Here is a 17,454-nt window from a genome sequence, read left to right as displayed (position 1 = left end):
AATTATTTGCTTTTATTGCCTCTCAGCTATGCCATGGCCACGAACAGGTTCCTCAGGAGAGGCAGCAGCCAGGAAGGGGCTCAAAAGCCCCCGAAGGTGTGAGGAGCAGCCAGGTAATGGTTACATGGCCCTGGGGGGCTGCTTGGAGGTGCAGGAGCTCCAGGAGAGACACGAGGCTCCCTCCCTGCCCTGTCTGCACTCTGCAGGTGACCTCAACAACTCAATGAGCACTGTGGGACTGCCAGCACCATCTCCTGGGCCCTGGCCCTGCTGAGGTCCAGGTCCTGGAGGTGACTTTACAGCCACCTCTCCTGATGGTTTTTACTCTGTCTGGAGCTGCATAAAGGGTTCTCAGGTCTGAATATCTCACCACTGCCCAGAAACAGTTCTCTCTCTGAAACACCTTTGTGCTCATGCCTTTTTTTTTCTTTTCCTTTTGTTTTCCTGGTGTGAACTCAGCATCAGCCAGGGATGCAGGAGAGCTTTATTGAGGTTCTGCTGGAGGTTGAAATACTTCTCTTCCCAAAAGTATATGTACCTACAAGGAATAGCTTCAACCCAAGCCCTGAGTAGGCAGAGGCACTACAGACTGCTGTTTGTGTGTCCATTCCCTGTGCCTGCAATTATGGGGAAATTGCCATCGTGTAAGCAGCAGCTGTATGAATAACTCTATTATTTGTTATTATTAGTCCTAGATGTGTGTTTTTCTTGAGATCATATCTGCACAAGAAGGCACATTAATAATAGCCTTTTGAACTGGCCAAGTTTAATTTCTATGGATCGTGAAACTTTTGAAGCAAGGTGCTGTTTATTGCTTTCTTCTGAAATCAAAGCTCTTGAGAGGCAGCAGAGAGAGCTCTGTTGTGCTGTCCAGGCTGAGTTCTTGTGAGGGCAGGCGGTCATGTTGAGCTCACCCTCCTCATCTGGCATCAGCAAAAGGGTCTCGTGTTACAGCCTGGTGCCAGCCTATTTTAGGAAGCAAGATTCCCCTTCTATGCAATTATTTTTCATGTGAGTTCAAGTTCTCTTCTCCTTTGCTCTTTTTTTGTTTCGGTCTGTTCTCTCTCTTGCCTTCAGATGGGGTGTGTGACACAGAGAACAGCAGCTTCTCAGCTACCAAGGTGCTGTGTGAGTATGGAAAACAGGAGCAAGAATGGGTCAAGAAATAGGAAAAACCATGGGGAGTGTTCATAAAAGGACGTGGAGCTGCTGGAGTGAGTCCAGCCACAAAGATCATCTGAGGGCTGCAGAACCCTGGGGGAGCTGTGGGTGTTCAGCCCAGAGATGATTCCAAACAAACCTTAAAGCCCCTTCCAGTGCCTAAAGGGATCCAAGAGAGCTGGAGAGGGACCTGGGACAAGGACAAGAGGCAATGGCTTCACACTGGCAGAGGGCAGGGGTAGATTAGACAGCAGGAAGAAATTCTTCTCTGTGAAGGTGGGGAGGTGCTGGCTCAGGTTGCCCAGAACAGCTGTGGCTGTCCCATCTCTGGAAGTGTCCCAGGCCAGGTTGGATGGGGTTTGGAGCAACCTGGGATGCTGGAAGGTATCCCTGCCATGGCAGGGGGTGGAACTGGATGAACTTTAAGGTCACTTCCAGCCCAAACCATTCTGAGATTCATGTTTTCTCTTTGAGGGCCATTATTAGGAGCTCTTCATCTAAGTACTGTAGAAAAGAGTAAAATCAGGTTCCTTTATGCCCATCATGACCCAGCAGTATTTTCTGGGCTGCTTGTGAGGTGCCCACAGAAGCACAGTCAGTCACAGAGCCACCCAGGCTGGCAGAGAAAACAAACCCAAATGAAAGCAGTAAAACAGTGCCTTCTCAGACTTGTGTGAGTTGTGCTTTTGCTCTTGGGTTTGTCACCCCAAAAGCATTTTGCCCCACTTTCCCAGCAGCTGATGGCCCGAGGATTTGCTGAAGGCAGGAGGGTGTAAAGGTGGGAGAGTGCCTGGGAAAAAGTGAGGACGGGTAAAATGAGAACCCAAAATGCCTCATTTTGAGGAGGGGGAGGTGTCTTTTTCTTTCGTTTTTTAATCCCAGTGTTTCAAAACAGTCCCGTGGTTTGGAAACAGGAGGATTTTGACATTCAGTGTTTGATGTTGGCAATTCTGATAAAGGAGATAAAGGGTCTGTGGTGGAGCACAGGAGTTATTTGTGGGCTGTTGGGCAATGACTGTCAGTGAACCTGTGTCTTTGTGTGTTTAAAGTGTAGTCCCTGACATTTACTGCCAATTTTAAAGGGATTTGCTCTTTGCTATATCATAATCCCTGATTCAGAGCAAATTTGCAGATTTTGAAGATCAGAAGAGGCCATTAATGCCCTAGTCTGAGTCACTGGATAGCTGAAGCCCCCTAATTTCATCTCCTCCTGTACTACTGAGCCAGATACTTTGTGTTCAGCTGCACCACAAAGCAAGACATGAAGGTAGAAAGATCAACCACTAACCCAATACTCAAAAATGTGTTCCAAGGTGTGATCATTGTCACTATTTAAAATAAAGTGGGCAATGTGCTTCTCATTTTCCTTAGTCCACCTTCAGGTAGAAGAATAATTTTTGCCCACAAATTAATGTAAAAGAAAGTATTTCTTCATCCTGTTCAAAAAAAAAAAGAGGAAAAGATAAACTGGATATATATCCCAGTGAATCTGCTTGTCTTTACAGGGAAAATAGCCTTCTTCTAGTGGTTTGATGCTGTGGTCCATAATGCAACTTTGTGTGCATTTGTAAAATCATTTGAGCTGCAGAAAGCTCAATATCATAACTTGAACAGATTTTTTTTCTTCTTTACAGACATTTCTTCAGCCTTTGGAAATCCAGCATCCCAAGCAAAATTAAACTGGCAGAGAAAACTGAAGCAAGAAGGGAAGTCTGTGCACTTAGAGAGAAAATGAAAGTTTTTTTAAACTGGAATTGTCTGTGACAAGTGTGACAAGGCTTGGCTACTAAAAGGCTGTGTTGCAAGATAATTTTGGGGGGAAAGAATTGCAGCTAGAAAGGGGGTGTGAAACAACTCCTTCATGCTGAGTCAGTAATTTGAGTGCTGTAGTTTTGTAATTCACTACTAACCCAAACCGTGCATCCTACCACTCCTGAGTTTTTGGGCCTGGCTCTTATCACAGGAGCAAACGGCCCCTGTGAAAGGATTCAGAATACAAATGGGGGAGCAAATCCTTTTCAGAGCTATAAAACCCTCTTGTGTTTTAAGGAGCCAGAGCGTTTCTGGCAAGGCTTTCAAAGCAAACAGTGTCGAGGTCCTCTCGATGAATAGCAACATTAATATATTAGGTGTGTATTATGTAAATCCATGCTTCAGTGGAGCACTAGATAAGATAAATGGGAGCAAAGAGCAGGCTTTGAAGGCTGCTGGTGAGATTTTGTGGGTGTGCTGTGCCACTTGAAGGCTTGGTGCAGAACTCAGAGCCCACTGAAGTCCTGCCCTCCCCTCCTGCTCAAGCGGCTGCTGCTGTGGAACCATTAAATTTTGTCACCACGTGGCACCACCTTGCTCAGCCACAGCACTGCAGGGCTGTGCCTGAAAAGCCTCTTTTCTCCCTGTTTTGGTGCAGAGGCAGGGAAGTTCCTGCATGGCAGAACTGGGCTGTGCATCTCCCTTACATCCCCCTGGCACTGATGGCACAGAGGGATGAGCAGGTTACAGGAAACCCAGTCTGTGTGCTGGGGCAAATATTTGGGGAGGGTCCAGCCTGGCCCTGGCAAATACAATGAAATTCTTGAGGCTGGTGGACAATGACTTATCAAGATAGAGAGCTCTGGGAGCAGATAAGCCCAGGGACTTGTGCATTGTATACAAATACCTGGCCTGGCCCTCGCTGCTCACATGAGGAGTGATGCTGGAGCTCTGCCCTGGTGAAACTCCATTTTTTATTCTATAACTGTGCAAAATATGATGGACCGAGGGTCCCCACAAATGGGGCCACATGCTTCACTTTCTTCTTGTGCTGTTTCATCTCTTGATGAGCCCCAATCTTGCTCCACTTTTTTTTTTCTTTTTTTTGCTTGTGATGTCTTTCAAAAACCTCTCCCAGTTACATACCCAGATCCCTCCAGTACCATCCCATCAAAGCAGAGTCTTGATTCACTTTGGGAAGACACAACCTCATGTTCAGCATCCCTTTTCCTGCTGCCCCACCACACACCTGCCCCACCAGCACCCACGTTCATCATCAGGGTTTCACGCTTTGAAAGTGATGCCAGAAGCTGTGGGGTGGGCCATAAAAATGGCATGGTCTAGACATGGAAAAAGATATTAATTTTTCTTTCACTTTTCACTTGCACGCGGAGCATTTTCAACCAGGTCATTGAGACAGTTTGCGACCAGAAATAAATCCAAGACGAAAAAATGTCGGCGGACCTGTTTACTTTATAAACCACAAATGTTTGTATCCTGCAACAAATACCTGGGAAGTGCCTGGACCAGACATTACAAACGTGTTAACTACCCCGAGTTAAGCAGTAATCAATTCGGGGAGAAAAACCCAAGCTGGACCTCTCCTCTGAGACTGCTCTTCATAACGGGGCTTTCATTTAGGCCCCGGCCTAGCGGCGCAATTAAACCATGGCACATTCTTGACTTTCAAACAAACTCCTGGGAGCTGGCCAGCCCCGAGCACAGACCTGGATTTCACCAGGCTGGAAACCAGGGTGATGTTCCACGTCTTTCACAAGCTGTTGTCGACGGTGGAAACGCCTGCCCGCGGTAGAAATCGGGAATTCCACACACAGCCCTTCAAGGCTGCGCTAATAAACACGTGAAGGGATTTGGGGGAAATACATGAAAATATTGGTCTGTTGAAATGCTTTTTGCAATGCCACCATTTTGGGAGCACGGTATATTATTAAGGACTGAATTTTTTAATAATTAGCATTCATCAATAGTAATTTAGACTGCTGATTTTTGATTTTTGCTCGTTTCTCTGTCAATACCAGGCCATGACCTGCAGAGGTGCTTTGGTGGAGCTGGAGTTTGGCATTCCCCAGCGAATGCTGAGGAATGGCAGTAGATGGTGCTGTTATTCTCTTTTTTGAGGACAGGGATGGCAGACACAGCTCTGACTGTACACAAGGTGTTACCAGTCCCTGCTGTCCCCAAATTATAAATCAGGCTCCTTCAAATAATGGGATTTGGTCTTTAGAAAATCTTAAACGTCCTTTATTACAGCTTCTGTGTTTTGATCTTTCAGATGAGATTTCAAGCTCATATTTTCAAGCTGTTTGCTGTGATTGTGTAATTTGAAATTTATTTCTTTTTTTCATTTTTGTAATAACGTGAATTGAAATCCCCCAATCATGTCAAGAGCCAGCAAGATTTAGGGGAAACTAAATTAAATTAGGGTTGTGAAACTTGGCAGGAATACAGATGCTGGTTTCAAAACAGACTGGACTTTAAGTTGTTGGCAAATTGAATGTTGCTGACCCCGAGTGATTTGTGATGCCAGGAACAGGTCCCTGACCACAGAATGTCCCAGCCCTCGGGTCACTGAGGCACGTGCCTGAGGGCTCACCCTCCTGGCCTTCATCAGCCTGGATCCCCAACTTCCAGAACAGCACCAAAGGCTGCATCAGGATGATATTTATCAGCTAATTCTTTTTAATGACCTGAAAGTTTATGAGGCTTGATCCTTCCCAGCTGCACTGGGGAGGGCAGAACTGGGCCCCCCTTGGATTTCACTTTTATTTGCCTTTCTCTGCAATGACAGGTCTAACTCCAGCCTTTGTAAAAATTTAACAGGACAATGTTGACTGTGCAGGTTGGACAACCTGGCGCCAGGGATGGTGTCCAGCATGGGGACAGGGCAGGGGACACAGCAGGTGTCCTGCCCTCAACCTCCTCCTGCCATGGGCTGGGCAGGGCAATGCCCCCACTCCCAGCCCCTCTGAGGGAGTTTTCTCCAGCAGAAGCAGCTGGTGATGCTAAAAATACCCCTGAACAGGGTAGTGGTGGTTGAGCTTTGGACTTTTCAGAAGTTTACTGGTATTTTGGCCTCATGACTCCAGGCCAGGCCACCTGATGTGCAGCACGTAACCCGTGCTCCAATTTCCCCCCTCGGTGGGGAACAATCTCAGATAACGGATAACAATCAGCTCACTTTCTTATTTTAGGATTGCTGCAGCCATGGTCATTAGCAGCTCCAAGAAATACAATAGGCAGGGCCTGGTCCTCCCACACTGTGTGTCCCCTCTCCACAGGAATTGCTGCCAAAATCCTCCCTGTGACAGAGAAGCAGAGTGGGTTCCCAAGGAAGAGCTGGCTGTTGGTCTGAGGGGAAAAGGGTGGCATGGCACTGGGCAGTGCATCAAAATGAGCATCCCAAAGGGCACACTGCAGGCACCAAACTGCTCTGCAACAGCATCTGTGTTTGCAGCACATCAGGAAGACCAGAAGAGTTGCAACCTGGAGAAGATAAGGCTCCAGGAAGACCTTGGAACTACTTCCAGTACCTAAAGGGGATCCGAGAGAAGTGGAGAGGGACTTTGGACAAGGACATGGAGTGACAGAAGGGAGAATGGCTTTGAAGTGACACAGGGCACGGTTACATTAGGTATGAGCAAGAAATATGAGGAAGAAATATAGGTATGAGGGTGGGGAGGCCCTGGCACAGGCTGCACCATCCCTGGAAATGCTCAAGGCCAGGTTGGACGGGGTTTGGAACAACCTGGGATGGTATAAGGTGTCCCTGCCCATGGGGAATGAGATGATCTTTACTGTTCCCTCCAACCCAAAACATTCCAGGACTCTGGGACACTCTACACTTGTGAGTAGAGCAGCCAGGAGCACCAGGGCCACATCCTGCCCAGCCAAGGAGCAGCTCCAGGAGCAGAGGGACAGTGCTGGCCAAGGGCAGTGCTGCTGCCCAGCTGCCTCTGCACCCCAGAGCTAGTGCTGAATGCTGGAACATCCACATCCACGGATGGAACACGTTGTAGGGACACCTTAAAGCTGTGCTGGGCCAAGGGGAATGGGATGGGGTAAGCAGGAGCATAAGGGCAGGCTACAGGTTCACTCCCTGCTCCAACAAATAGTTCTTTTACGTTAGATAATGTGTGGGATAAACTACTTCCATGAGCCTCAGAGCAGAATCTGGAGCCTTCTCCCTTCCCTACTCTCTCCCTGGTGGAAACACAAGCTTTCACAACCTCTCAAGAAAGAGGTTTGGGCTCCTCTTGTCCCAAACCAGACCTTACTGTCCCACTTGAGCACCTTCTTTTATGGAGAAAAAAAACCCGAAAAAAGTAAATACAAGAACATTTTTACTGTTGATTTTTAGTTTGGTTTGGGGTGGGTTGTTTTGGCAGATACCCTTTTACCAGGATCATGTTGAGTGAGTAAGGTGCAAACCTCCTCTCAGTTTTTAAGTTCTTCACACGTCATGAAGAGATTTCCACACAGTCCTGTCCCACTGATACAAAGGTAAAAGGGGCAGCAACAAGTTCATGCCTCTTCACCCATTCCAGGAATAGCCCTAAAGAGATGATTCTCTTAAAATTATGAGACTGAATGAATAAAACTCAATTCCTCTTTTCAAATTGTTGGGTTATGAAATAAATCTGGGAAAGAACCAGTGGTACGACAATTTTTGATCTTCCCAGAAATTATATCAGCGTATTCTTTGTTTACCAGAAGTTTAGTCCAGCTGGGGTGGGAAGGTGGTGAAAATCAGTTCTTCATCAAAAATGCAGAGGAAAATTCACAAATAATACAAACTCAGTTAGTTCAAATTATTTATATAAAGCAAAACCTCAGTCCACAGTGAGAATTTCAAGTCTGACTGAAAGGAAAAGCTGAGGTCTTGAAGGATACTCTTGCATGGCGTATTTGATAATTCCACTTATGAATAAACAATTATTACCAATGAATTTCTTGCATATTATTGACAAAGGCACAGAAGCTGCTTTTTGGCACTGCTGACTTAGCCATTGTCAAATGTGAACTGGGCAATTGTGGTGGCTGCTGCTCCCTTAAGAAATTGTCCAAGATTCAGATTTGTGTGTCCTGGCTTGCATCAATTAACAGCACAATCTTTTTGTTATGAAAATGCAAACATAAGTAGCCTGAGGGGTCTTGTAAATGCAAATACAAAACCATAATTTCAGTTTTCCTGAAAGTACAAGAAAGCCTCTTTTTAAAATTTTATTTGCTGCTACTATGATAAGTTTCAATTTTTTGTTGTTTTTTGGGTTTTTTTTTCTCCTTGCTTTGAACGCAAAATGGAATTTAACCCAGGGAATCAGCAGATTTGGGGATGTGGGGAGGATGGAGGCAGCTGCTGGAATCTGTGGGCTCCTCTAGGCAGGGCCAGGCTCTGAAGGGCGAGGGAAGGTGGATGCTTGGCCCCACAGTGGACATGAGCTGGGCTGGGCAGCGTGCCCACAACTGGGGGAGAATTCCCACGTGAAGATTCTTTCCACTTGCTCCAGGCATCCAAGGAGCCTAAATTAGGCACTCACACCTCTGCCACGCTCAGGGGAAAGACAGAGAGACCTTGAGATGTGTCCTTCACAGCCAGCTTGGTCCCTGTGGTGGGTGATTGGCACCATTTTGGGCCAAAAGTGATGCTTTTGTATTCAGTGCCATGGGGTGATAATGGGCAAAAGAATTCCCTCAACAGCAAGGTGGGAGGTGGCACCTGATTTCACATCACTGAGGCTGAATGAAAGAATTGGGGGAACGTCCAAGGTCTGTTTTCCCCTTTCTTTTCACACCACACATATAAAAGTAAAATTTGAAAACAGCCGCTTCACGTTCTTCTTCCCTGCCAGGCTGGCCTCGGTATGCCCGTGCATGTGTCTAAACAGATTCCTGGAAAACCTGCCCTTGCCCAGGCTCGGGCTGCAGTCTGCAGCTCCGGGAGGAGCAGCAGGGAAGGGTGGCCGTGCTGGGGGCTCTCCCTGCCTGGGAAACTCCAGGGATGCAGCAGGATATGTGCCAGCACACAGGTGAGAGGCTGAGGTCTTCATTTCTCCCCAAAACAAAGAAGAGAAGTGGTTAAGCACCATCCTGAGCAGTTCCTGGGGTAGCAGCTCTCTCCCCATCTCCTGCACCCCTGCTCAGAGCACAGCATTGTCCTCCTGCCAGCTCGGGCTCCTGGGAAACCTTTCCTTTACTTCCTTGATGATTTTTAATTAGACCAAACGAGCGATTAACCAACACAACAATCCCTCACCCAAGTCTCTCGTTACGCTCGTTTGATGAAGGTGGTGCTGTGCTGCGGGAGGGCAAAGCTGCCACGGTTCGGCGGTGGCACCTGGCAGGGTGGCACAGCCAGAATTCAGTCCAGGGTCACCCCGCTGGGGTCTGCCAGAGTCTGTGGGTACCCCACACATCATGTCCCCATCCCTGCCCCAGCACACGGAACAGAGCCGGAGGGCAGAGAGAAAAAAAAACATGAGAAAAATGCTTATAAAGTTATTTGTTGTTAGTTTTCTGCCCCTTGCACCGTTCCCAGCTTTCGGGAGTCCTCCAGCCTTGGATCGGCTGGTTGTTTTCCTTTCCCCCCTGCACTCCCGTACGAACGAACGCTAGAGGCACCCTTCTTCTGGTCTGCGAGAGAAAACTTAGCTCCTAACTTTTTTCTTTCTTTTTTTTTTTTTTTTTAACTTCCCTCAGGAAAAAAATGTGGACCTAATTATCTATGTAAAATGTCAGATGCAGGAAAGGGGCTGTGCTTACTTGGATATCCCATCCGAGGCAGTGACTGATTTTTTTTCTTGCCCCCTCTTCTTCTTCTCCTTTTTTTTTTTTTTTTTTTTCTCTTTCCTGAGGGGAGGAAAGCGCCTCTCGGAATAAAAGTGCAGAACCGAGCCGGTGGCTCCCAGAGCGGCCGGGGCGGGCGCGGCGGGAGCCCCCAGCGCAGCGCAGCGGAGCCCAGCGCGGAGCCCACCTGCCCCCGGGGCAGCATCGCCCCGCACCTTCTCCCGGACTGAGACCTTCATACACACACAGAAACACAAATATATATATATATATATATATATATATATAAAATATATATATATACACTTTTTTTTTTTTTTAATCCTTTCCCCCGGCTTTTCCTCCAGGACTTTTCCACCGCCTTTGGGACAACCCGCAAACTTCTCACTCGCTGCCCCTTCGCTGCTTTCCCGGTGATTGGGGTTGGTTTTTTTTTTTTTTCCTTTTTTTGGGCTTGTTTTGGTTTTTTGTTTTGCTACTTTGATTTTTTTTTTTTTTTTGTTTTGTTTTCCCCTCCTCTCTCCTTGGGAAGACCCGCCTGCCTCTCTCGCCTCCCGTGCCCCACCGGAGAGGCCGGGAGCGGCTCCGGCGGCGCGGGCAGCACCTCCCCGGCGCACGGCGTGCGAGCCCGGCGGCGGCGCGGCTCGGCTCGGCTCGGCTCCGAGCGGCTCCCTGCGGCCCGGCACGGCACGGCCCGGCCCGGCTCGGCTCGGCACGGCTCGTCCCGGGCGCTCGCCCCCGATAATGCAGAGCTACAAGTACGACAAGGCGATCCCGCCGGAGAGCAAGAATGGGGGCAGCCCGGCGCTCAACAACAACCCGGCCAAGAGCAGCAGCAAGAAAGCCCTGCTCATCTGCCTCGACTGCCTCTGCCTCGTCATGGGTGAGCACCGCGGGCTCCGCGCCCCCTCTCCCCGCTCCCGCACCCCCTCCGCTCCCCGGGAAAAACTTTGGGGAAAGTTGGGCGGCGGGCGGGCAGAGCTCGGCCGTGCCCCGGCCGCGCCGCTTCCCAAACAAAAGCGCGGAGCGGGGCCGCCGGGAGAGCCGGGCCGGGCGGCGAGCGGGGGAGCCGGGGAGCGGCCGCGCCGGGCCGGGGAGCGCGGGGGGCGGCCGGGGGTCCCCGCGGGGCGAGCCGGGCACGGCAGCCCCGCACCCCGGGGCGCTGATTGCGGGTGATTCGCCGCTCTTGGTGCCTGGCTGCCCCCGCGGCCCCGGAGCGGCCCCGGAGCGGCCCGGCGGTGCGCAGGGGGCACTGTGGGCTCGGGGATGCGCCCCGGGGCTGCCCCCGGCGCGGGCCCCGCTCCCGGCGCTGCTGCCTCGGCGGCGCCGGGGCCAGCTCCAGGTGGAGGCAGCGCTCTACGCTCAGCCCGGCTCGTGTTTTGGGTAATAATGGAAAACAGCAACTCTGGCCGCTCCGGCTGCCGTGTCGCTCTGCTGGCGGCTTCACCAGCGCTCCTCTCTTTCTCCCGTCTCGCTAAACTCATTCCGGAGCGCTCTCGCAGCCCCTGGCAGAGGTTTGGGTTTGCCTGCCTGCTCGGTTTTTTTGGGGATGCGATGGCTTTTTTGAAGATGCTGTGGCATGGAAGGGAACTGTCAACAGCGCATCTCAAAAAAACCTTTTTGCATTCCAAAACATCAACCCTTCCATTGTGGCTGCGATGCTGAATGTTTAGTTGACAGACACGGGTAGGGGAAATCAACCGGCTTCCAACAAAGAGATTAATAACACAACAGCACGTGAGTTTAATACTCCAGACACCACAGTCTTTAAAACAATTGTTTCTGCTTAGAGCCCATTTTTTAAAGACTGTCAGTTTGATTTAATTTTTATGCAGTTTATTGATCATCTGGTGTATATTAGGGGGCACTAATACATTAGGGGGGGAGGCATGGTTTTCTCTTTATATTCCCACAAGAATAGGGGCCAGTGCAGAAAGCTTCATCTTCTCGGATCTGGAAAAAATAAAAATACTTGGTATATGAAAATACTATAAGTAGGAACATAACTAGCTGGACTTACCTCACTTACTTGAGCAGAAAATCGAATTGCTAGTAAAACATCTCCTAGGAGTCAGAACTTTTAAACTTTTATTTACCCAAGTTTTCTTAACTTAAGGCGTTCCTGGCATGAGTGGGTGCTATTTGAATGGGGAAAGGGTTTTGCTTCCCCTTCTCTGGGCTAAGGGTCCTAAATGAAAAAGCAGTTGGTTGACATGTGTTATTCTACTTGTGCTAGTTTGGGTAAACAGGACTTATCAAGCATCACTGGAAAGTATTGTTGGCAGGGAATAATGTGATACAGCAAAACTGTGATTGTTGCTTTGTTTCAGGTTGCTACAGGTGGAAATCGGGAAGTAAACACTAGAGTTGGCTTGTTTAGGGGTTTTTGTTGGGGTTCTTCGTTGTTGCTTTGTTGTTGGGTTTTTTAGGGTGAGGAGCATTCAAATGCAAGAGCATGAGTGCAGCAGAAAGTTTAAGTCTGACTGATCACTGGCAGGTGAAGGGCATGGGTGGGACATGGTGAGGGAGATGATTATGGGATGGAGAGCCCATGATGGGTATTTGGGGATGGACAGCCCATGATGTGTGTTTGGGGATGGACAGTCCATGATGTGTGTTTGGGGATGGACAGCCCATGATGTGTGTTTGGGGACAGACAGTCCATGATGGGTGTTTGGGGACGGACAGTCCATGATGTGTGTTTGGGGACGGACAGTCCATGATGTGTGTTTGGGGACGGACAGCCCATGATGTGTGTTTGGGGACGGACAGTCCATGATGTGTGTTTGGGGATGGACAGTCCATGATGTGTGTTTGGGGACGGACAGCCCATGATGGGTATTTGGGGATGGACAGTCCATGATGTGTGTTTGGGGACGGACAGTCCATGATGTGTGTTTGGGGATGGACAGTCCATGATGTGTGTTTGGGGACAGACAGTCCATGATGTGTGTTTGGGGACGGACAGTCCATGATGTGTGTTTGGGGATGGACAGTCCATGATGTGTGTTTGGGGATGGACAGTCCATGATGTGTGTTTGGGGACAGACAGTCCATGATGTGTGTTTGGGGACGGACAGTCCATGATGTGTGTTTGGGGATGGACAGCCCATGATGTGTGTTTGGGGATGGACAGTCCATGATGTGTGTTTGGGGATGAGCTTTGCCAATACACCCGGACCAGGACCAGGAGTATTGGACCTGCTGGCTGGGCATGAGCTGCTGTCAAAGCTGCCCCACTCATGGGAGGCTTGGCTTGCTCTTCCCTCTGCCTTTTGCTAGGGAAGACTATCAGCTTGTAGTTTCCAAGTACTTGATTCCCATTTTCATGTTTGAAAAATCCCAAAAAAACCACTTGGGAAGTGGAAAAAAAGTGTCCTAGCTGAATCTTCCTGTAAGAGAAAGGTGGACAGGTACAAGTTGATGGATATTTACATATAAAGTGGGAAAAAAAACCCCAAAACAAGTCCTATATAAGATAATGAAGAGCAGAATTGGGTGAAATGACTCCTTCTGAGGGGGAGGGACCAGCAGAGATGTAATGCTGGTGCATGTGGGCACATGGCCAGTGGCCTCCAGTGCCGTCAAACTGAGTTACGCCTCTTGAGCTGCTGCCCAAAGACATTCAGAGAAGCAGGGAAACAGAAGGCTTTTTCTCATTTGAGGACCACTTTAGGAAATATTAAAACTGGCCATTTGATTTGCAGAGGCCTGTGACGCTGCACTGGCTTCTGCTGCAGGTAATGCCATAATTCGCCCTTGGATTGGTTTTCTCTTAGGGGAAAATGAAAAGAGGGAACTATGGCTGGAATGTTTTTCAGAAGTGACACGCTCTGTGTGGGGCTGTAGATGTGTACAAACCCTTTGTTTACACACAAATTTAAACAAATTACCCAGAAGACAATTACCATAACCATCTAAGAAAGTCTGAATTAGTAAAGCTGAGCTATCAGGAGCTTCCTTCAGCTTTAATTTGGTGAGAGTAGTTAGAAAGATCCACTTTTGTCTTTCATCCTTAAGCAGTACAATGGTTATCTTGATAGCAAATGCATAAAAGGAAGATCTGTATCTTTTCTTTCTTGGGGAGGAGGCTAACGAGCCAGTGGCTGGTGGAGTGGGTTGGATGAAGATCACTGCACCAAACCTTCCGTTTTTCCTGCATTTCCAACTTGAGTTGAGTTGGCAGGGAGCTGGATGTTCCTGAATGACCAGCCCACTCCTCTAATGAGTGCACTTGGCACTCATAAATCCCTGGGCTCTTGCATGAACAAGAGGTTTGATCGCCGACGCTGCGAACTTCCCAGAAATTCCGTGCCCGTGCTTAACTCAGTAAAAAAAGGCAGAAAAGAACTGAGTGTGCATTTATTAAAGCAGGTCATGCAGGGGGGGGAAATAACTTTCTCCATCTGCTTCCTCCTCTTGGGAGGGCTCTGTTTAGAGCATTGGAAGATGCTTCCCAAAATTGTTAGGGCCACAGGCGAGCTTGGTGGTGTGGAAGAGTCCCTGCTGCCCTGTCCCTGTCTCCTGATCACTGCAAAACATCTGAAAATGTGATTGAGTGAGTCTGGGCAGGTCTGAAGTTCCCCCTGCTGAGCTGTTTGGTGTCTTTGTAGAGCATTGGAGAACTCTCCAAGCAGCAAAACAAGAGGTGTGACGGGTGGACCTCACTCCACCTTTATCTGATCATCCGCATCCCTCCCTCTGCCAGGAGTTTCCTGAACCTCCTACCTGGAGCTTGGAGTTGTTATCTGGGAGAAACTGGGGTGATCCTGGCTGGGGCAGATCTCAGGGGGCAACTTTCCCTGGTGCCATGGGGTTTTGCTATCCTGCAATAAGCCCCCAAACCTCCTCCTGATGGAGGAGACGTGGCCAGGTGGGGAAAAGCCCCCTGCCCTGCCCTTGAGGTGGGATGTTCTGGAGCCTGGCCCCACAGATGTAGCATCTAGGGTTAAATTTACTCCTCTCAGACCTGCTGTTTTCCCTTGGCAGGGGCTCCTGGTGTTCAGCAAGCTCTGAGCAGCCACCTGTGCTCTGCTGACGGGTGCTAAGTCAAGCGTTTAACCTCGGAAGAGGGGAAGGCTGTGTCAGCAAGGGTGATAGGGCAGATGAGGGTCTTCAGTAGCTTGTATTTGTGCAGCTTGTGCAGGTAAAACAGCTTCCAAAAAGCCCTGCTTGTGCCATAAAATAGAAAGATTTCATCTGGCATACCTGCTTCTGAGGCTTGTGGAAATTGGCTTTATGGGAGCATATGTTTCAGGCTGGTGGGATGTAAACTGCACATAATTTACTGCCCTTCTTCTCTTCTGCCTCTAATTTAATTTTCTCTCTTCTGTCAATCCCAGTTAATCTGTGCAGCACAAGTTTTACTGCCTTGGGAAGGTTTTTTGAAGCAACAGATGGATAGACCTCTTACAACCTTAATATCTCTGCAGCTTTCTCACAAATTTGGCATCTCCTGTAGCGAGCTTGATGCTAAAATGAACTTTGAAAGTAAATATTTATGTTAGCTGGACCTTGACATGTTTATGTAAGTGGGTATATAATCTTATAATTTGGGCTAACAGTTTAGATTACTCTTGACTTCCCTCTTCTGTGTAGAAAATTGTGTAGTTCTCCAGCTCTCAGAAGCAAAAAGGATTTGAGCTCTGCCAGGGGCCCTGTCACTTCATCACAAAAATTGGTGCAAACAGGCCTGGGATTGTCATTGAAGTGTAAGGAGTGGGAGGAATTGGAGATGAGGGGTGAGGTTAGAATTATTTGGATGGTGTAAGGCTGGATGTGTTGAGCTAAGCAACTTTGCTTTGTTTGGGTTGGGTCTGTTGTTTTTATTTTTAGGACTGCCCCACTGTGCACCACTCACTTGTCCCATGGGTGACATCTTTCTGTGCACCTGAGGAAGACACTGAGCCAACCATTTCTTGTTTCCTGCAAGGGACAGCAAGGCCTGGCTGTACCAAACCAGCTGGACAGTCCCAACCCCTCGGTGATGCCTTCTCCATGCTGTGTCTCCTGTGTTGAGCCCACACCACACTGGTGTGGGTGGAGAGTCGTCATCGTGTTTTGAGCATCCCTAGGTGGGGTTTGGTCATTAATGTTTATGTGTCTCTCCACAACCTGTAGGATCTCCTGGTGGCAGCCAGCTCCTGGCCAGGGATGGCTGCTCTGGAGGTGCTCTGGCACAGGTAGGTTGGCAGAAGTGGCACCTTGGCGTGAGGTTCTTGTGCAGTTGGACTCTGCCAGAACTTGGGAGTAAAGGAGCTTTTTTATTTTGAGCCTGGAAAAGCTTCTTATTGAACCAGCAGTCAGCACCTAAAGTGTGATACCCATCTGTTGTGCCTCCCTTGAAAGACCAAAGGAGCCAAAGTTGACTGGAAGTAAAGGCGAGAGAAATATTTTGGAGGTGTTTGAAATCCACTTTTTCTGCATTTGCTTTGTCAAAACAAACAAACAAAAAAAAAAGAGAGAACCGACCTATCAAAAAGAGATTATTAGTGACAATTATACTTGACGTGTTAATTGCAGAACAAGGAAATGCTGTAGCTATGGCAGACTGAGTCCTCAGGGGTATAAATCTGTTGGCTTTCCTGAGTTGGTAGAACTTGGCCAGCCTGAAGATGTGTCTTCAGGAAAAGCAGAATTATGTGCAACTGCTTCATGGCCAGGAGTGCTTTGAATCCTGTGTACCTGCTGCTGAGACAGGCAGGAGATGGGAATCACAATTACAGCAGATGACATTTTTTTAATTGTCTGTTTGTAGTGAGCATGGAAAATAATATAAACATCACTCCCAGATCAAACGGATTATTTTTATACCCTTTAAATCTCCATTTAATATGCATGCCTTTCCTGGGCTGCTTTGGTCTGACTCTGTTTGTCTGGATACAGGCTGGTGGTGTCTTCTCCAGATGCTTGTGCTCTGTGTACCACCCAAAAATGGTTTGCATACCACAGCTGGGGAACCTCTGGCAAGCCAGGGCCCCTGTTCAGCATCTGAGATAGGCAGGGTGTTTGTGTGGCCCCATCTCTGCCTGAAATGCCTTCAGAGAGGGGGAGGCAAAGGCCCAGCTCAGCTCTGGCGGAGCAGGCTCCATCCTCCGCGTTCCCTTCATACAATGCTCCCACTTCATCCATAGTAATCCAGAAGGGACCCTTGTGGTCTCCCGGCCTGCCTGTGCCTGGAACAAGGGCCTGCCTGTTGAAGGCAGCGTGGGGAAAGGCAGCAGCCTTCAAACCCTCCTCTCCCAGCGTTCACACAGCCAGAGCTGGGAACAGCAGCTTCCCTGGCATCCCAAGGGGCTGTGTCCCAGCGGGGGAAGGAAGCAGGGAAACCCCCTCCCAGGATGTGGCTTTCCCCCTGCCAGCTGGGGTTTTGTATGAGTGCTAACATACACATACATATATATATATATATATATATATATATATATATATATATATATATATATATATATATAATTTTTTTTTTTTTAACATTTTCTTCCTTTTGTTTTGTCTTAGGGCCTTTTTCGGCTCTTCCGGTAGGTCAGGTTTCATCTTTTAAACAAACAAACAGAAAGGCTCAGAAATGAGAGTGATAAAGCCTCAATGAAAGAGGTGAATTAAAGTAATCCAGCGCTTATCCTGTAATTATAAAAGTGTGAAGTCAGTTTTCTGAACGCTGTTCTGTGCTTCCCCCATTGCCAGTGTGTCTGGAGGCCCAGCCTTCCATCTGCCTTCCCAGATACCTCAGCTGGGTGG

At 48.6% G+C, this 17,454-nt stretch overlaps 1 protein-coding gene across 1 annotated transcript in view; it reads left to right on the top strand.

The window, feature by feature from the left end:
* Nucleotides 1–9,858: 9,858 nt before the first annotated feature.
* Nucleotides 9,859–17,454, top strand: part of PLPP3 (phospholipid phosphatase 3) — a 44,975-nt gene continuing 37,379 nt past the window's right edge. The window contains exon 1 of the mRNA XM_059478224.1: nucleotides 9,859–10,600. Within this exon, the coding sequence (XP_059334207.1) occupies nucleotides 10,462–10,600 (139 nt within the window). The 5' untranslated portion in view covers nucleotides 9,859–10,461. The remainder of the gene's footprint in view (nucleotides 10,601–17,454) is intronic.

This window comes from Ammospiza nelsoni, chromosome 9 (assembly GCF_027579445.1).
Source record: "Ammospiza nelsoni isolate bAmmNel1 chromosome 9, bAmmNel1.pri, whole genome shotgun sequence".
Classification (NCBI taxonomy): Eukaryota; Metazoa; Chordata; class Aves; order Passeriformes; family Passerellidae; genus Ammospiza; species Ammospiza nelsoni.
This window is presented reverse-complemented; position numbering and strand designations above follow the sequence as displayed.